The following is a 20,875-nucleotide window of genomic DNA, read 5'->3' as shown; positions in this document are numbered from 1 at the left end:
AACATCACTTCTTATCTCACTTCTTATTAACACACGGATCTTATTTGTGGACTTCAGCTCGGCCTTCAGTACTATCATCCCTGATCTTCTCACAGCCAAACTGACTCAGCTCTCCATGCCATCCTCAGTCTGTCAGTGGATCTCCAGCTTCCTGACGGACCGACAGCAGCTAGTGAGACTGGGGAAACTCACATCCAGGACCCTCACCATCAGCACTGGTGCCCCCCAAGGGTGCGTTCTCTCCCCACTGCTCTTCTCCCTGTACACTAATGACTGCACTTCTAAAGACCCCTCTGTCAAGCTCCTGAAATTTGCAGACGACACTACTGTCATCGGTCTCATCCAAAATGGTGACGAGTCTGCTTACAGACTGGGGGTTGAACAGCTGGCTGCCTGGTGCAGCTATAACAACCTTGAGCTGAACACGCTCAAAACAGTGGAGATGATCGTGGACTTCAGGAGAAACACCCCAGCACTCCCCCCTCTCACCATCATGAACAGCACTGTGGAAGCAGTGGAGTCATTCAGGTTCCTGGGCTCTACCATCTCTCAGTCAAGTCAAGTCAAGTCATCTTCATTTATATAGCGCTTTTAACAATGTAGATTGTCTCAAAGCAGCTTTACAGAGATAAATGTATAATTTAACGTAAGGTTGTTTTGGCTTTATAGCGGTTCTTTAATAAAGTTATTTTCCAGCTAAAGTTGGTTTTGATTGATTCACTTCCGTCGCAACGATCATTTGTTATTAAATTAGGGCCGCCAAGACGACACCATTCTCTCTACACAGACTTTAAACGCGATCCTGTGAGAAACGCTGATGGCGTTCACATGCGCATTAAGAACGGGTTCTATAGTTATGTGCGTTTGAATATATGTGTGCAGGTTTGGAATTCCCTACAAACCAAGCCTAAACAAATTACTGGTGTTTCCTTATAGTTTTGATTCAGAATTTTATTTTATTTTATCAATTCGGGGTAGATACGAAAATTGAGTTTTCCCGACGACGCTTTATCTGTAGAGTGGGAAAGGGATCCTCCATAGGGAGAGACTAGTTGGCACTTCAGCACTGCGTTGACATCGGGTCCAGGCGAAGGTCCTTCGTCAGATCTGGAAACGGCCTGGATCTGGCAGGCTGCGGGAAAACCTTGGGATAAACAAAGACACTAAAATTAGCGTAGATGCCATTCTTCTCATGATGTAACAAGTACATCAGGATTTATGGGAAGTGTTCCCAGTTCCAGCTGACCTAATCTATGCAGCCTAACATTGAATTATAGAAGTCTATAATGTATTATGTGAATGCTATGTCAAAGAGATGTGTCTTTAATCTAGCTTTGAACTGACAGAGTGTGTCTGCTTCCCGGACAATGTTAGGAAGACTGTTCCAAAGTTTTGGTGCTAAATAGGAAAAGGATCTACCGCCAGCAGTCGATTTTGATATTCCAGGTATTATCAACTGGCCGGAATTTTGAGATCGCAATAGACGTGAAGGACTATAATGCGTTAAGAGCTCGCTCAAGTACTGCGGAGCTAAAACATTTAGTGCGTTGTAAGTAATCAGCAATATTTTAAAATTGATGCAATGTTTAATAGAGAGCCAGTGCAGTTTTGACAGAACTGGGCTAATATGGTCATACTTCCTGGTTCTGGTAAGAACTCGAGCTGCTGTGTTTTGAACTAGCTGTAGTTTGTTTATTAAGCGTGCAGGGCAACCACCCAGTAGAGCATTACAATAATCTAGCCTTGATGTCATGAAAGCATGAACTAATTGTTCCGCATTTGTCAATGAGAGCATATGACGTAATTTGGATATATTTTTAAGATGGAAAAATGCGGTTTTACAGATACTAGACACGTGACTTTCAAATGAAAGATTGGTATCAAAGAGCACACCCAGGTTCCTATCCGACGACGAAGACTTAACAGAGCAGCCATCAAGTGTTAGACAGTATTCTAAGTTATTACGTGAGGAAGTTTTTTGTCCAATAATTAGAATCTCTGTTTTTTCAGAATTTAGAAGTAGGAAATTACGAGTCATCCAATTTTTTATATCAGCTATGCATAACAGTGGAAGCTAATTCCATGTTTCCTAATGATATCTCCTAATGGTAGCATGTACAGAGTGAACAGCAGCGGTCCTAGTACTGAGCCTTGTGGTACGCCATACTGAACTTGTGATCGATAAGACATCTCATCATTTACTGATACAAACTGATAACGGTCAGATAAGTATGATTTAAACCATGCTAGTGCAATTCCACTAATGCCAACATAGTTTTCTAGTCTATTTAAAAGAATGTTGTGGTCAATGGTGTCAAACGCAGCACTAAGATCGAGTAACACTAATAGAGAGATACAACCATGATCGGATGATAAGAGCAAATCATTTGTGACTCTAATGAGAGCTGTCTCAGTACTATGGTGTGGTCTAAATCCGGACTGAAAATCCTCGCAGATATCATTTCTTTCAAGAAAGGAACACAGTTGTGAAGATACTGCTTTTTCTAATATCTTTGACAGAAAAGGTAGATTCGAGATCGGCCTGTAATTGACTAATTCTGAAGGATCAAGTTGCGTTTTTTTAACAAGCGGTTTAATCATAGCCAGCTTAAAGTTTTTTGGTACGTATCCTAGAGACAAAGACGAATTAATGATATTATGAAGAGGATCTATGACCTCTGGAAGCATCTCTTTCAGTAGCTTAGTCGGTATAGGGTCTAACATACATGTTGTCGATTTAGATGATTTAACGAGTTTAGTAAATTCTTACTCTCCTATAGCAACGAATGAATCAAATTTTTCCTCAGGGAGACTACAATGCACTGCCTGATGCGATACTGTAGTAGACGGTTGCATAGTTATAATTTTATCCCTGATATTATCAATCTTATAAGTGAAGAAGTTCATAAAGTCATTACTGCTGTGCTGCTTGGAAACTTCTGTGTTTGAAACTTTCTTTTTCGTTAGTTTAGCCACTGTTTCAAATAAATACCTAGGATTATGTTTATTTTCTTCTAATAGGGTTGAAAAATAAGCAGATCTAGCAGCTTTTAAAGCCTCTCTGTATGCAATCGAGCTCTCTTTCCATGAAATGCGAAATACCTCTAGTTTTGTTTTCTTCCAGTTTCGTTCCATTTTTCTGGCCGCTCTCTTAAGGGCCCGAGTGTGCTCGTTGTACCACGGCGTTGGATTATTTTCTTTAATCTTCTTTAAGCGCAAAGGAGCAACTGTGTCTAAAGTGCTGGAAAAGAGAGAGTTAAAAGTTTCTGTTGCAATATCAAGTTTTTCTAAGCTATCCGGGATGCTAAAATGATGAAACTGATCAGGAAGATTATTAATAAAGCAATCTTTAGTGGCAGAAGTGATAGGTCTAACATATTTGTAACACGGAGTCGGCTTTGCAGCCTTGGCTAAATGAAGTTTACACGAGACTAGATAATGATCTGAGATGTCATCGCTCTGCTGCAGAATTTCAACGGCATCAACATCTATTCCATGTGATAATATTAGATCTAGAGTATGATTACGACGATGAGTAGGTCCTGACACGTGTTGTCTAACTCCAATTGAGTTTACAATGTCTTTAAATGCCAAACCCAATGCATCTTTTTCATTATCGATGTGTATATTAAAATCACCAACAATTAGTACTTTATCTGCAGCCAATACTAACTCTGATAGAAAGTCCGCAAATTCTTTGATAAAGTCTGTATGGTGCCCTGGTGGCCTGTATACAGTAGCCAGCACAAATCTCAAACGTGATTTATCATTTATACTATATATTTTTACATTAAGCACTAACACTTCAAAAGAATTATATTCGAAACTTGATTTCTTAGTGGTTTTGAAAATATTACTATAAATTACAGCAACTCCTCCCCCTTTGCGTTTAAGACGAGGTTCATGTTTATAACAGTAATCTTGCGGGGTGGACTCATTTAAAGTAATGTAATCGTTTGGTTTTAGCCAGGTTTCTGTCAAACACAGCACATCTAGGTTATTATCTGAAATCATATCGTTAACAATGAGTGCTTTTGAAGTAAGCGATCGAATATTCAGCAACCCAAGCTTTAGCATTTGCTCATCTGTATTATAGCTGTTTTTTATTTGTTGAACATCAATTACATTTTTAACCTTAGATAGGTTTAAACATTTTTTGGATTTCCAAATTCGGGGAACAGACACAGTCTCTATATGATGATATCTAGGTGAAAGAGGCTCTATGTGATAGGATTTATCTGACCTGGGTGACGCGAGGCCGCTAGCAGACGGTCGGTTTAGCCAGTCTGTCTGCTTCCTGACCTGGTGCCCAATTTGTCATGTTTGAGCACTAAGACTATGAGCCATATTACTAGAGAGAAGAGCAGCACCATCCCAGGAGGGATGAATACCATCTCTTTTCAACAGGTCAGGTTTGCCCCAAAAACTTTTCCAATTGTCTATGAATTCTATATTATTTTGCGGACACCACTCAGACAGCCAGCGATTCAGTGAACACAATCTACTAACTATCTCATCACTCCTGCGAACAGGAAGGGGGCCAGAGCAGATTACAGTACCTGACATCGTATTTGCAAGTTCACACACCTCTTTAATATTAATTTTGGTGATCTCCGACTGGCGGAGTCGAACATCATTAGTGCCGACATGAATAATGATCTTAGAGAATAATGATCTCAGGACCTGAAGTGGGCAAATCACATTGACTCCATTGTGGAAAAAGGCCCAGCAGAGACTGTACTTCCTTCACCAGCTGAAGAAGTTCAATCTGCCACAGGAGCTGCTGATACAGTTCTACTCAGCCGTCATTGAGTCTGTTTTAAGCACTTACATCACTGTCTGGTTTGGTTCAGCTACCAAATCGGACATCAGGAGACTACAACGGACAGTCCGGACTGCAGAGAGGATTATTGGTGCCCCCCTGCCAACCCTCCAGGACCTGTACTCTTCCAGAGTGAGGAAGAGAGCAGGTAAAATCATCACAGACTCCACTCACCCTGGACACCACCTGTTTGAACTGTTACCGTCAGGACGGCGACACAGATCACTGGCCACAAGAACATCCAGGCACAGGAACAGTTTCTTTCCACAGGCCATTTCCCTTCTGAACACTTAACATGCCCCCCAAGGCATATGCCTGTAAGTGCAATACTCCCACTGTCTAGTGCAATATTCTCTAACTCAGGTGATATTTATATCTATATTATTCATACTACTCAAAATACTGTAAATATGTTCATAATCTGTAACATGCGCTAGACTCCCACTGTCTAGTGTAATATTCTCTAACTCAGGTGATATTTATATTTATATCATATTCATACTACTCAAAATACTGTAAATATGTTCATAATCTGTAAATGTTTATTCGGACTAAACCCAACTGTGACCCTACTTTTTTACTTTTAAACTATTTTTATTTATTTTTTATATATTTTATTCTTAGAATTTGTATTACTATGTTTCTTGTTGTATTTGTATTTGTATATGTGCACTGGAAGCTTCAGTACCAAGAAAAATTCCTTGTGGGTGCAAGCACACTTGGCAATGAAGCTCTTTCTGATTCTGATTCTTAATCATCTGAAGATTAATGACCTCAAATCATCTGTTGTGTATCAGACAGATAGGGTTAGTTTTTAGGAAAAATGTCAATTGTCTCTAAATTAACTTATGTTTATGGTCAGTTTTTGCAGGAAAAGTGATATTTATGTTTATGTAATTGCAGGAAATATTGAAAATAAACATTTTTGGGGGATTATTTGCAGAATATTGAATGTTAATTGAACCAACATTCAGTAAGTATAGTAACTTCTTCTAAAAACAGTTGAAACATGTTTACACACACAAGGTGAATTAAGTTGTTTATGCATATCTCAAAAAACATAAATATTCAGATTTCAGAATGAGCACTTTGACATATGTAATATATATTTCAGTGTGTCTCTCTCCATGTGCTGATCCGATGTTTTCAGTTTCAATGAAGATGAACATAACTTTTAATAAATAAACATTTACATGATGCTTACATTGTGAGACTGACTGGTTGTGTACTGTTTATTCATTGAAATGAGATTTCCTATTATTTCAACTGAATGTGTGTGAATCCCATGGTGTTTTCACATCATCTAGTTCCACATTACAGATAAACACTACAGATTTACACACAGTCCTCCTCTATGCAGTGCTTCTATAATCTAGCCATTAGTTATTAATCATAACCTTGATTATTTGGTTATTACATTACATTTTTGGGTAATTGTGAATTGTGTGTGGAATTTGTAAGACCCTGTAAACTGAGTTGAAATCTTAAACATTTGTAGCAGTAACTGAGAATAAAAAGCAACAGATACAGCCGAACTGTAATGTAATGTTTAGCTCAACGGATAGTTACAAAAAAAATAGAAATGAGTTTGACACTCTGATCTCCTTTTCTGTTTCATACATGGCTTTGGTTTCGACTGAAAGACTCTAATAACACATCCTTTAGTGAAGAAAATCAACCATGTGTCCTCAAAACAATCTACAGTTCTGATATTTTAACAGTTATACACAAACATCAGGACGTGAGGAATAAAGACCACAGGCTAAAAAGCTTTGCATTGATGCTTTTCTACGGACTTTATTTTGATAAGATAAAGTTTGTGCTATGAACATATTATAGTAAAATATATGACAGACAGAGATGGCAGTAATTCTTCTGCAGGATTCATCACACAATTGCAATTATTAATACAATGATAATCCTAATCTATCAAGTGACCTATTCTCTCCTCCACCCGATGTTGTTGTGCACGTTTTATTTACTGTACATAGGGATCGTGTAGGATATGAGTCTTTAAAAGTATTTTTTGTAACTATACAAGGTGCAAAAAACCCTAAACAACTGGCATAATAATGAACATCAATAAACCTTATTCATATTGAATTGGACAGATGAAAACGACTAAAGTCTTTACAATAGAAAAGTAGTGTATAAAGGTACTAGATCACATAACTTTCAATGTTTTATGGAGTTTTTGTCTACAGATTTTAGTCTTTGAAAGATGTTTGTCAGCATGTTGTTAAACAGCAGTCCGATCCATTGAACACACTGTCCTCGAGTCTTTCACAGCCCCACTTTCATTTCTGACAAAAACACTGACTAAGGTCTATAGACCTTATGTAGCCCCGCCCCTTTTCAGCATTGCGCTCATTGTCTTTTGACTTCCGGTCTGTATTTTCACAGCGATTTTGCGCATTTATGAATGAACGGCTCGTTTTAAAATCTTCCCGGTCGACTGACATTTGTTAAGACATCTGCTTTAAACATTACAGTCCTCATGATAACTTTCGTTAACTTTACATTAAGTAAATCCACTTCAAAAGCTAATTACTCCTGGACAGCAATGCCATAGAAATATACAGAGCAACCGCAAAAACGGAAGTTAAAAGACAATATTTGAAAGATGGTGGTGCCCTCGTTTCTCTGGCGCATAAGGTCTATATATCATACATATTAAAAATACATTTTAGCAAAGCTATGCAAAAAGAAAAGCTGAGATACAACTGAAATGTTAAATACCTTAATCTTCATGATTATAATTTGAAGACTAAGTTTTACTTTAAGGCAGAGAAAGTTAATACGAGTAAACACTATTGCTGTATTTTGTTTTTGGCGTACAGTTAGAGCACTCGTGCAAATTCTGTAGAAATTCTGCTTTAAGAGTGAATCTTATCTGTTGCTTTTGTTTAAAGATTCAGGTCAGAAGTGTCAGTGTTAAGACTTTTCCAGTGATGAATGACTTAGAGAAGTGTTACGAATGTGCAATCCTGTTCCGGCAGCAGCAAAAATCGACAACAGCTGATAAAACTCATAAAACTGTCAGTCGAGACGGATCCTGTGTGAAGCATCAGCTGCGTGAACATTATAACCTTTAAAACAGATTCCAGTGCTGTGGAGCCAGAAGTCTCTGCCTGAGCTCTCATTGGCTGCTGCTGCAGTGGGTGGAGCCAGAAGCCTCACCCTGAGCTCTCATTGGCTGCTCCTGCTGCAGTGGGCGGAGCTCTGGCCAGCCTCTAGCACTTCATCTTTGGGTGTCAACCTTCAAAACACAATAAAAGTAGGTGTTAAAAAGCAGTAGGAAAACCAAAACATTTGTTGAGATCTGACGAATGAAAGGAATATTGCAGGTTCAACAAGTTCATCTATCTGTCTGGAAAGCTGTAGGGCAAAAGAATTTCTGAAATGTGAATCTTGTATTTTTGTCAAAGCACTATAAAAATTCCTCTATATCCACCTTATAAAGCAAGCCATTTTCTGTGAATGTGTGAGACTTCTGATTCATTAGCCACTACAAGGAATAACTAGAAGAATAAAGTGCAGTAAACGGTTAAACTATTTGAGCTACAAACCAGCGCGTTTATGGTTATGACAATACATTAAAGTAATATGGTAAGAAATCCCAGTTTGCATTATCCAGCAGCATTACAGGCTGAAAGACACGGGAACTAGGACACATTCAGTGTACACATGATCTCTTACGCTCTGATGGTTGAAATAAGGTGGATGAAAGTAAAAGTGTCTGTGGATGGAGTTTTCCACACATAAATCAAACCATTACTGCTATCAGAGTTAAATAAAAAATGGCCATGGATACACTAGTCTAACACTGAACTCAAGTAATACAGCCTTGATCTGAATGCAGATGATGGTAACAAACAAAACAGTGAACTGATGCATCTGCTTTCATTTTAATACTTCAGTTCAGTCAGTAGATTGAATGAATTGTTAGTACTGATGTTCCCAGTGGAAAGGTTGTATCATCTAAACAGAATGTAAATTCAAATAATCCACATAATATAAAACATGAACCTGTGTGCGCTTTCAGCGTCGACTTTACTGCGTCTCTCCGTCGACCCGATGCGTTCAGAGGAACCAGGCACATCACACACACTGTGGTTGTGGATCGCCGTAGAGATGGGTGTGTTGTCATGGTTACCGGAGACAGGCGCGTTGTCATGGTTACCGGTGACGGGCGTGTGCATGCCTGTGCTGGTGCCCGTGGACTTGGACACGACCTTGAGCTTGTGTGAGGAGGACTTGTAGTGTTTGGACTTGTGCTGTTGGACACGGCTGTTGTGTTTGAGGAAGAACTCGCAGGATTCCTGCAGGACACGCCGGCTCTCGCTGATGGGACTGAAGCACACACACACACACACGCGTTCAGTTTTACACACGCACACACTGGTCAGATCAGGTGATGCTGGTAGTGGATAAAATGACATAAAAATACCCTCTACAGATTTGCAAAGCCACAAACAGTTGAGTTGAGTTATGGCGAGTTCACACTGCAAGATTTTAGCCCGATTTTCAGTCGCCGACAGATATTGGGAAATCGCGACAAATGCCTGAAATCGGAGGCAAATCGGTGCTCGTTCACACGTGTGACAAAGTTGACTGTGATTCTTCCTATTGTAAAGCCATGCAGTGAGACTGAACGCTGCCACAGATACTCCTGCAGTGTGAAAACAACAGTTATCTGACGAGATATCATGCAGTGTGAACTCAGCATTAGGGTTAGAGAGAGCGTCCTCACTCTTTCTTGCGCGTTCTCTTGAAGAATGAGGCCCACTCCCAGCAGGTCTTCTTACTGCTGACCCAGAACACGGCTGATATTCCCACCACCAGCGTCATCAGATACTTCATGAGGAACAGGGAGAGCTCGGGATGATCCACATCCACACTCTATAACAAACCAAACAGCAAGTCAGTGAGAGACTACAAGCTCTGGTACTGTGCCAGAGGGATAGTGTCAGGTTTAAGGGTCAGGGTTAGGATCAGAGTTAAGGTTAAGGGTTAGGGTTAGGGTTAGGGTTAGGGAGTCTCACGTGGCGGGAGCAGGGGATGCTGAACTCCTGGCAGTGCCGGCGGATCCAGCTGTTCTCCCAGGACTCGCGCTGGGCTTGTTCGTACAGGTAGCAGCCGAGCAGCGCCAGCAGCGGCAGCAGGTACAGGCCGCTGAACACGCCAATGCGGATCATGAACTTCTTCAGCTTCTCCTGGTTGCGCTCGTCGTGCTGGATCACCTGACGCACGTGGTTCAGAGACACGATGCCGGCGAGCAACAGCGACAGGCCGATCAGAACACCGAGGGCTAGCGGTGCCACGACGAACCAGCGCAGCGCTGCCAGATCGTACAGGCCGACGAAGCACACGCCGCTGAGGCCGTCTCCCTCCACCTTCCCCAGCGCTAGCAGCGTAACCGTTAGCGCTCCGGGGAGACCCCAGGCCACCGCGTGGAACCACACCGCCTTCTTCTCGATGGCCTCGCAGCTCCACTTAGGCCCTGCGGCCAGAAACCATGTGATGGTGAGGATGACCCACCACACCATCCCTGCAGTAGAGCAGAAGTAGAGCAGCATGAAGAGCAGCGAGCAGCCGCGGCTCTGGGCTCCTAGCACCACCGTAGCCACGCGGCCCGGCACACTCGGCTCCACGCACGCCGCCTCCGTATCCAGCAGAAAACCAATGAAATACACCAGAGAAACTAAAGTGTAACAGAAAGAGTAGAAGATGATGGGCCGCTCGGGGTAGCGGAACCTCTGGACATCGATGAGGAAGGTGAGAGATGTGAAGAGAGTTGCACACAAGCACACGGCGGAACACACGCCGATGAAGGTCTTAGCCAAATGAACCTCGTGTGGTTTCAGGAACATGTTGTCGCAGGGCGGAGCGCAGTCTTGAGCCCCGAGGAAAGAGCCGGCCTGACCGGGCCGAGTCTTCAGATGCAGCGGACACCAGAACCCCAGATCTCGACCAGATGACGGAGAGCTTTTGGACGTGGTCAATTCCTCTAGGGCTGAGACGGCAGAACCGTTCGGAGAAAAGCGGCACGATTCCAATCTGGAAAAAACAACATACAAATCATAAAAAATGTACAGCTCTGAAAAAATACATAGAGCCTGGGGCGAGTTGCATAAACACAGCCATTATGTTAAGAGTGTGACCAACCAGCAGTTAGTTAGAGATTTACAGTCTTACTTTTCAGTGTCAAATTAGACTAATCTACGGTTTTATATAACTGACTTAAAAAAGTTATGAACAGTCTTAAAAAATTTTTTGGATGACCAACATGTAACACAAGTCTTTGCAGTTTATGCCACCGGCCACCATCCTGTGTGTGTGTAACAGTCAGTCCTGTGTGTGTAACAGTCAGTCCTGTGTGCGTATCAGTCCTGTGTGCGTAACAGTCCTGTGTGTGTGTGTAACAGTCAGTCCTGTGTGTGTAACAGTCAGTCCTGTGTGCGTAACAGTCAGTCCTGCGTGTGTGTAACAGTCAGTCCTGTGTGCGTAACAGTCAGTCCTGTGTGTGTAACAGTCAGTCCTGTGTGCGTATCAGTCATGTGTGCGTAACAGTCCTGTGTGTGTGTAACAGTCAGTCATGTGCGCGTAACAGTCAGTCCTGTGTGCGTAACAGTCAGTCCTGTGTGCGTAACAGTCAGTCATGTGTGTAACAGTCAGTCCTGTGTGCGTAACAGTCAGTCCTGTGCGCGTAACAGTCAGTCCTGTGTGCGTAACAGTCCTGTGTGCGTAACAGTCCTGTGCGCGTACCAGTCAGTCCTGTGTGCGTACCAGTCAGTCCTGTGTGCGTAACAGTGTGCGTAACAGTCAGTCCTGTGTGCGTAACAGTCAGTCCTGTGTGTGTAACAGTCAGTCCTGTGTGTGTAACAGTCAGTCATGTGTGTAACAGTCAGTCCTGTGCGCGTAACAGTCAGTCCTGTGTGTGTAACAGTCAGTCCTGTGTGTGTAACAGTCAGTCCTGTGTGTGTAACAGTCAGTCATGTGTGTGTAACAGTCAGTCATGTGTGTAACAGTCAGTCCTGTGCGCGTAACAGTCAGTCATGTGTGCGTAACAGTCAGTCCTGTGTGTGTAAGAGTCAGTCCTGTGCGCGTAACAGTCAGTCCTGTGCGCGTAACAGTCAGTCGTGTGTGTGTGTGTGTGTGTGTGTGTGTGTGTGTGTGTGTGTAACAGTCAGTCCTGTGTGCGTAACAGTCAGTCCTGTGTGTAACAGTCAGTCGTGTGTGTGTGTGTGTGTGTGTGTGTGTGTGTGTGTGTGTGTGTGTGTGTGTGTGTGTGTGTGTGTGTGTGTGTGTGACAGTCAGTCCTGTGTGCGTAACAGTCAGTCCTGTGTGCGTAACAGTCCTGTGTGTGTAACAGCCAGTCCTGTGTGTGTAACAGCCAGTCCTGTGTGCGTAACAGTCCTGTGTGTGTAACAGTCAGTCCTGTGTGTGTAACAGTCATGTGTGCGTAACAGTCAGTCCTGTGTGCGTAACAGTCAGTCCTGTGTGTGTAACAGTCAGTCCTGTGTGCGTAACAGTCAGTCCTGTGTGCGTAACAGTCAGTCATGTGTGTGTAACAGTTAGTCCTGTGTGCGTAACAGTCCTGTGTGTGTGTAACAGTCCTGTGTGCGTAACAGTCAGTCCTGTGTGTGTGTGTGTGTGTGTGTGTGTGTGTGTAACAGTCCTGTGTGCGTAACAGTTCTGTGTGCGTAACAGTCAGTCCTGTGTGCGTAACAGTCAGTCCTGTGTGTGTAACAGTCAGTCCTGTGTGCGTAACAGTCAGTCATGTGTGCGTAACAGTCAGTCATGTGTGTGTAACAGTTAGTCCTGTGTGCGTAACAGTCCTGTGTGTGTGTAACAGTCCTGTGTGCGTAACAGTCAGTCCTGTGTGTGTGTGTGTGTGTGTGTGTGTGTGTGTGTGTGTGTGTGTGTGTGTGTAACAGTCAGTCCTGTGTGTGTGTGTAACAGTCCTGTGTGCGTAACAGTCAGTCCTGTGTGTGTGTGTGTGTGTGTGTGTGTGTGTGTGTGTGTGTGTGTGTGTGTGTGTGTGTAACAGTCAGTCCTGTGTGTGTGTAACAGTGCTGTGTGCGTAACAGTCAGTCCTGTGTGCGTAACAGTCAGTCCTGTGTGTGTGTGTGTGTGTGTGTGTGTGTGTGTGTGTGTGTAACAGTCCTGTGTGCGTAACAGTTCTGTGTGCGTAACAGTCAGTCCTGTGTGCATAACAGTCCTGTGTGCGTAACAGTCCTGTGTGCGTAACAGTCAGTCCTGTGTGCGTAACAGTCAGTCCTGTGTGTGTAACAGTCAGTCCTGTGTGTGTGTAACAGTCAGTGCTGTGTGCGTATCAGTCATGTGTGCGTAACAGTCCTGTGTGTGTGTAACAGTCAGTCCTGTGTGCGTATCAGTCATGTGTGCGTAACAGTCCTGTGTGTGTAACAGTCCTGTGTGTGTAACAGTCCTGTGTGCGTAACAGTCAGTCCTGTGTAACAGTCAGTCCTGTGTGCGTATCAGTCATGTGTGCGTAACAGTCCTGTGTGTGTGTGTAACAGTCAGTCCTGTGTGTGTAACAGTCAGTCCTGTGTGCGTATCAGTCAGTCCTGTGTGCGTGTAACAGTCAGTCCTGTGTGTGTAACAGTCAGTGCTGTGTGCGTATCAGTCATGTGTGCGTAACAGTCCTGTGTGTGTGTGTAACAGTCAGTCCTGTGTGCGTAACAGTCAGTCCTGTGTGCGTAACAGTCAGTCCTGTGTGCGTGTAACAGTCAGTCCTGTGTGTGTAACAGTCAGTGCTGTGTGCGTATCAGTCATGTGTGCGTAACAGTCCTGTGTGTGTGTAACAGTCAGTCCTGTGTGCGTATCAGTCATGTGTGCGTAACAGTCCTGTGTGTGTGTAACAGTCCTGTGTGCGTAACAGTCAGTCCTGTGTAACAGTCAGTCCTGTGTGCGTATCAGTCATGTGTGCGTAACAGTCCTGTGTGTGTGTAACAGTCAGTCCTGTGTGTGTAACAGTCAGTCCTGTGTGCGTATCAGTCATGTGTGCGTAACAGTCCTGTGTGTGTGTGTAACAGTCAGTCATGTGCGCGTAACAGTCAGTCCTGTGTGCGTAACAGTCAGTCCTGTGTGCGTAACAGTCCTGTGTGCGTAACAGTCCTGTGTGCGTAACAGTCAGTCCTGTGTGTGTGTGTGTGTGTGTGTGTGTGTGTGTGTGTGTAACAGTCCTGTGTGCGTAACAGTCAGTCCTGTGTTCGTAACAGTCAGTCCTGTGTGTGTGTGTGTGTGTAACAGTCCTGTGTGCGTAACAGTCAGTCCTGTGTGCGTAACAGTCAGTCCTGTGTGTGTGTGTGTGTGTGTGTGTGTGTGTGTGTGTGTGTGTGTAACAGTCCTGTGTGCGTAACAGTTCTGTGTGCGTAACAGTCAGTCCTGTGTGCATAACAGTCCTGTGTGCGTAACAGTCCTGTGTGCGTAACAGTCAGTCCTGTGTGCGTAACAGTCCTGTGTGCGTAACAGTCAGTCCTGTGTGTGTAACAGTCAGTCCTGTGTGCGTAACAGTCAGTCCTGTGTGTGTAACAGTCAGTCCTGTGTGTGTGTAACAGTCAGTGCTGTGTGCGTATCAGTCATGTGTGCGTAACAGTCCTGTGTGTGTGTAACAGTCAGTCCTGTGTGCGTATCAGTCATGTGTGCGTAACAGTCCTGTGTGTGTAACAGTCCTGTGTGTGTAACAGTCCTGTGTGCGTAACAGTCAGTCCTGTGTAACAGTCAGTCCTGTGTGCGTATCAGTCATGTGTGCGTAACAGTCCTGTGTGTGTGTGTAACAGTCAGTCCTGTGTGTGTAACAGTCAGTCCTGTGTGCGTATCAGTCAGTCCTGTGTGCGTGTAACAGTCAGTCCTGTGTGTGTAACAGTCAGTGCTGTGTGCGTATCAGTCATGTGTGCGTAACAGTCCTGTGTGTGTGTGTAACAGTCAGTCCTGTGTGCGTAACAGTCAGTCCTGTGTGCGTAACAGTCAGTCCTGTGTGCGTGTAACAGTCAGTCCTGTGTGTGTAACAGTCAGTGCTGTGTGCGTATCAGTCATGTGTGCGTAACAGTCCTGTGTGTGTGTAACAGTCAGTCCTGTGTGCGTATCAGTCATGTGTGCGTAACAGTCCTGTGTGTGTGTAACAGTCCTGTGTGCGTAACAGTCAGTCCTGTGTAACAGTCAGTCCTGTGTGCGTATCAGTCATGTGTGCGTAACAGTCCTGTGTGTGTGTAACAGTCAGTCCTGTGTGTGTAACAGTCAGTCCTGTGTGCGTATCAGTCATGTGTGCGTAACAGTCCTGTGTGTGTGTGTAACAGTCAGTCATGTGCGCGTAACAGTCAGTCCTGTGTGCGTAACAGTCAGTCCTGTGTGCGTAACAGTCCTGTGTGCGTAACAGTCCTGTGTGCGTAACAGTCAGTCCTGTGTGTGTGTGTGTGTGTGTGTGTGTGTGTGTGTGTGTAACAGTCCTGTGTGCGTAACAGTCAGTCCTGTGTTCGTAACAGTCAGTCCTGTGTGTGTGTGTGTGTGTAACAGTCCTGTGTGCGTAACAGTCAGTCCTGTGTGCGTAACAGTCAGTCCTGTGTGTGTGTGTGTGTGTGTGTGTGTGTGTGTGTGTGTGTGTGTAACAGTCCTGTGTGCGTAACAGTTCTGTGTGCGTAACAGTCAGTCCTGTGTGCATAACAGTCCTGTGTGCGTAACAGTCCTGTGTGCGTAACAGTCAGTCCTGTGTGCGTAACAGTCCTGTGTGCGTAACAGTCAGTCCTGTGTGTGTAACAGTCAGTGCTGTGTGCGTATCAGTCATGTGTGCGTAACAGTCCTGTGTGTGTGTAACAGTCAGTCCTGTGTGCGTATCAGTCATGTGTGCGTAACAGTCCTGTGTGTGTGTGTAACAGTCCTGTGTGTGTAACAGTCCTGTGTGCGTAACAGTCAGTCCTGTGTAACAGTCAGTCCTGTGTGCGTATCAGTCATGTGTGCGTAACAGTCCTGTGTGTGTGTGTGTAACAGTCAGTCCTGTGTGTGTAACAGTCAGTCCTGTGTGCGTATCAGTCATGTGTGCGTAACAGTCCTGTGTGTGTGTAACAGTCCTGTGTGTGTAACAGTCCTGTGTGCGTAACAGTCAGTCCTGTGTAACAGTCAGTCCTGTGTGCGTATCAGTCATGTGTGCGTAACAGTCCTGTGTGTGTGTGTAACAGTCAGTCCTGTGTGTGTAACAGTCAGTCCTGTGTGCGTATCAGTCAGTCCTGTGTGCGTGTAACAGTCAGTCCTGTGTGTGTAACAGTCAGTGCTGTGTGCGTATCAGTCATGTGTGCGTAACAGTCCTGTGTGTGTGTAACAGTCAGTCCTGTGTGCGTATCAGTCATGTGTGCGTAACAGTCAGTCCTGTGCGCGTAACAGTCCTGTGTGTGTGTGTAACAGTCAGTCCTGTGTGCGTAACAGTCAGTCCTGTGTGCGTGTAACAGTCAGTCCTGTGTGCGTATCAGTCATGTGTGCGTAACAGTCAGTCCTGTGCGCGTAACAGTCCTGTGTGTGTGTAACAGTCAGTCCTGTGTGTGTAACAGTCAGTCCTGTGTGTGTGTAACAGTCAGTCCTGTGTGCGTATCAGTCATGTGTGCGTAACAGTCCTGTGTGTGTGTAACAGTCCTGTGTGCGTAACAGTCAGTCCTGTGTAACAGTCAGTCCTGTGTGCGTATCAGTCATGTGTGCGTAACAGTCCTGTGTGTGTGTAACAGTCAGTCCTGTGTGTGTAACAGTCAGTCCTGTGTGCGTATCAGTCATGTGTGCGTAACAGTCCTGTGTGTGTGTGTAACAGTCAGTCCTGTGCGCGTAACAGTCAGTCCTGTGTGCGTAACAGTCAGTCCTGTGTGCGTAACAGTCCTGTGTGCGTAACAGTCCTGTGTGCGTAACAGTCCTGTGTGTGTGTGTGTGTGTGTGTGTGTGTGTGTGTGTGTGTGTGTGTGTGTGTAACAGTCCTGTGTGCGTAACAGTCAGTCCTGTGTTCGTAACAGTCAGTCCTGTGTGTGTGTGTGTGTGTAACAGTCCTGTGTGCGTAACAGTCAGTCCTGTGTGCGTAACAGTCAGTCGTGTGCATAACAGTCCTGTGTGCGTAACAGTTAGTCCTGTGTGCGTAACAGTCCTGTGTGTGCGTAACAGTCAGTCCTGTGTGCGTAAGTCAGTCCTGTGTGCGTGTAACAGTCCTGTGTGTGCGTAACAGTCAGTCCTGTGTGCGTAAGTCAGTCCTGTGTGCGTGTAACAGTCCTGTGTGTGTAACAGTCCTGTGTGCGTAACAGTCAGTCCTGTGTGCGTAACAGTCAGTCCTGTGTGCGTAACAGTCAGTCCTGTGCGCGTAACAGTCAGTCCTGTGCGCGTAACAGTCAGTCGTGTGTGTGTGTGTGTGTGTGTGTGTGTGTGTGTGTGTGTGTGTGTGTGTGTGTAACAGTCAGTCCTGTGCGTAACAGTCAGTCCTGTGCGTAACAGTCCTGTGTGTCTGTAACAGTCCTGTGTGCGTGTAACAGTCCTGTGTGTGTGTAACAGTCCTGTGTGCGTAACAGTCAGTCCTGTGTGCGCAACAGTCAGTCCTGTGTGTGTAACAGTCCTGTGTGCGTAACAGTCAGTCCTGTGTGTGTGTAACAGTCCTGTGCGCGTAACAGTCAGTCCTGTGTGCGTAACAGTCAGTCCTGTGTGCGTAAGTCAGTCCTGTGTGTGTGTAACAGTCCTGTGTGCGTAACAGTCAGTCCTGTGTGCGTAACAGTCAGTCCTGTGTGCGTAACAGTCCTGTGTGTGTGTAACAGTCCTGTGTGTGTAACAGTCCTGTGTGCGTAACAGTCCTGTGTGCGTAACAGACAGTCCTGTGTGCGGAACAGTCAGTCCTGTGTGTGTAACAGTCAGTCCTGTGTGTTTAACAGTCCTGTGTGTGTAACAGTCCTGTGTGCGTAACAGTCAGTCCTGTGTGCGTAACAGTCCTGTGTGCGTAACAGTCAGTCCTGTGTGCGTAACAGTCAGTCATGTGTGCGTAACAGTCAGTCCTGTGTGTGTGTAACAGTCCTGTGTGCGTAACAGTCAGTCCTGTGTGTGTAACAGTCAGTCCTGTGTGCGTAACAGTCAGTCCTGTGTGTGTAACAGTCCTGTGTGTGTAACCGTCCTGTGTGCGTAACAGTCAGTCCTGTGTGCGTAACAGTCAGTCCTGTGTGTGTAACAGTCAGTCCTGTGTGTGTAACAGTCAGTCCTGTGTGTGTAACAGTCAGTCCTGTGTGCGTAACAGTCAGTCCTGTGTGTGTAACAGTCCTGTGTGCGTAACAGTCAGTCCTGTGTGCGTAACAGTCAGTCCTGTGTGTGTAACAGTCCTGTGTGTGTAACAGTCCTGTGTGCGTAACAGTCAGTCCTGTGTGCGTAACAGTCACAGTCAGTCCTGTGTGCGTAACAGTCAGTCCTGTGTGCGGAACAGTCAGTCCTGTGTGTGTAACAGTCCTGTGTGTGTAACAGTCAGTCCTGTGTGCGTAACAGTCAGTCCTGTGTGCGTAACAGTCAGTCCTGTGTGCGTAACAGTCAGTCCTGTGTGCGTAACAGTCAGTCCTGTGTAACAGTCCTGTGTGTGTAACAGTCCTGTGTGTGTAACAGTCAGTCCTGTGTGCGGAACAGTCAGTCCTGTGTGTTTAACAGTCAGTCCTGTGTGTGTAACAGTCCTGTGTGTTTAACAGTCAGTCCTGTGTGCGTAACAGTCAGTCCTGTGTGCGTAACAGTCAGTCCTGTGTAACAGTCCTGTGTGTGTAACAGTCCTGTGTGTGTAACAGTCAGTCCTGTGTGCGGAACAGTCAGTCCTGTGTGTTTAACAGTCAGTCCTGTGTGTGTAACAGTCAGTCCTGTGTGTGTGTAACAGTTCTGTGTGTGTAACAGTCAGTCCTGTGTGCGTAACAGTCAGTCCTGTGTGTGTAACAGTCAGTCCTGTGTGTGTAACAGTCAGTCCTGTGTGTGTAACAGTCCTGTGTGTTTAACAGTCAGTCCTGTGTGCGTAACAGTCAGTCCTGTGTGCGTAACAGTCCTGTGTGCGGAACAGTCAGTCCTGTGTGTTTAACAGTCAGTCCTGTGTGTGTAACAGTCAGTCCTGTGTGTGTAACAGTCAGTCCTGTGTGTGTAACAGTCCTGTGTGTTTAACAGTCAGTCCTGTGTGCGTAACAGTCAGTCCTGTGTGTGTAACAGTCAGTCCTGTGTGTGTAACAGTCAGTCCTGTGTGTGTAACAGTCCTGTGTGTTTAACAGTCAGTCCTGTGTGCGTAACAGTCAGTCCTGTGTGCGTAACAGTCCTGTGTGCGGAACAGTCAGTCCTGTGTGTGTAACAGTCAGTCCTGTGTGTGTAACAGTCAGTCCTGTGTGTGTAACAGTCCTGTGTGTTTAACAGTCAGTCCTGTGTGCGTAACAGTCAGTCCTGTGTGTGTAACAGTCCTGTGTGTGTAACAGTCAGTCCTGTGTGTTTAACAGTCAGTCCTGTGTGTGTAACAGTCCTGTGTGTGTAACAGTCAGTCCTGTGTGTTTAACAGTCAGTCCTGTGTGCGTAACAGTCCTGTGTGCGGAACAGTCAGTCCTGTGTGTTTAACAGTCAGTCCTGTGTGTGTAACAGTCCTGTGTGTGTAACAGTCAGTCCTGTGTGTTTAACAGTCAGTCCTGTGTGTTTAACAGTCAGTCCTGTGTGCGTAACAGTCAGTCCTGTGTGTTTAACAGTCAGTCCTGTGTGTTTAACAGTCAGTCCTGTGTGTTTAACAGTCAGTCCTGTGTGCGTAACAGTCAGTCCTGTGTGTTTAACAGTCAGTCCTGTGTGTGTAACAGTCAGTCCTGTGTGTGTAACAGTCCTGTGTGCGTAACAGTCAGTCCTGTGTGTGTAACAGTCCTGTGTGCGGAACAGTCAGTCCTGTGTGTTTAACAGTCAGTCCTGTGTGTTTAACAGTCAGTCCTGTGTGTTTAACAGTCAGTCCTGTGTGCGTAACAGTCAGTCCTGTGTGTTTAACAGTCAGTCCTGTGTGTGTAACAGTCAGTCCTGTGTGTGTAACAGTCCTGTGTGCGTAACAGTCAGTCCTGTGTGTGTAACAGTCCTGTGTGCGGAACAGTCAGTCCTGTGTGTTTAACAGTCAGTCCTGTGTGTTTAACAGTCAGTCCTGTGTGTTTAACAGTCAGTCCTGTGTGTGTAACAGTCCTGTGTGCGTTCGCTGCTGGTCGTTCTCACCGGTCGCAGCGCAGCTCTGATGGCCAGCTGATCCCGAAGGTGAGCATGTCTCTGCTACAGTCGGACTGCACTCGCTCACACCGCTCTCGGCACGGGAGCAGCACACGCGTGTGATCCCGGCACTCGGGAACAAAGGCCTGGCACAGGAACAGATGCACGTCCGGAGAACAGCGCAGGCTGGCCAGCGGCATGAAGAGCTACAGAGAGAAGAACAACAAGAGAGAGAAAGATAAGCATTAACAGCCGGTGACAATAAACTCACTGCAGTCTGTAGAAGTATATTAATGTCAATTTGTCCTCTGGGTTACTGATGCAGAAATAAACTCTCCTGCACTTCTGTATATCACAAACATAACGTGTTTATATCATGTCCAAAAACAAAGAAAAGAAGTTCTGTCGTCTACAGCAGTAGATATGCTACTTTCTTTCTCAGAATCTCTACTGCTGTGAGATGTGCTGTGGTTTGGATCCATTTACTTTGGCAAAACAAAAACAGACAAAGCAACTGGTGATATTATGTCTGAAATGTCAGTTATCCAATATCAAGGGATACTGCACAAAAAAAAAGATAATTCTGTCATCATCTACTCTCCCACATCTCGCTCCAAATCGGTATGACTTTCTTTCCTTTCTGAAACACGAAAGAAGTTATTTTTTATTCATGATTTTGTCCATACAAGAAAAGTCAGTGAAAACAGAAATGGACAACACAGTTTTTCATTGTCTGAACAAAAAACATTTAGTAACAGTGTTCCCCACGACACAATCATACAGGTTTAGATCGAAACACGACTAAATAATGGCAGAGTCCAACGCCTGCAGAAGACCTTCATCACC

The 20,875-nt window shown here is 45.0% G+C and overlaps 1 protein-coding gene across 2 annotated transcripts in view; it reads right to left on the bottom strand.

Annotated features, from left to right (window-relative positions):
• Window positions 1–6,037: 6,037 nt before the first annotated feature.
• Window positions 6,038–20,875, bottom strand: part of fzd6 (frizzled class receptor 6) — an 18,952-nt gene continuing 4,114 nt past the window's right edge. For both annotated transcript variants that reach the window (XM_079889511.1, XM_079889512.1), the window contains 5 exons: window positions 20,039–20,235; window positions 9,868–10,882; window positions 9,576–9,724; window positions 8,852–9,175; window positions 6,038–8,081 (listed from right to left, as the gene is read on the bottom strand). In XM_079889511.1, the coding sequence (XP_079745637.1) occupies window positions 8,012–8,081; window positions 8,852–9,175; window positions 9,576–9,724; window positions 9,868–10,882; window positions 20,039–20,235 (1,755 nt within the window). In that variant the 3' untranslated portion in view covers window positions 6,038–8,011. The remainder of the gene's footprint in view (window positions 8,082–8,851; window positions 9,176–9,575; window positions 9,725–9,867; window positions 10,883–20,038; window positions 20,236–20,875) is intronic.

This window comes from Squalius cephalus (genome assembly GCF_949319135.1).
Source record: "Squalius cephalus genome assembly, chromosome: 12".
Classification (NCBI taxonomy): Eukaryota; Metazoa; Chordata; class Actinopteri; order Cypriniformes; family Leuciscidae; genus Squalius; species Squalius cephalus.
The sequence above is the reverse complement of the archived record's forward strand: the minus strand, read 5'-3'. Positions and strand labels throughout refer to the sequence as shown.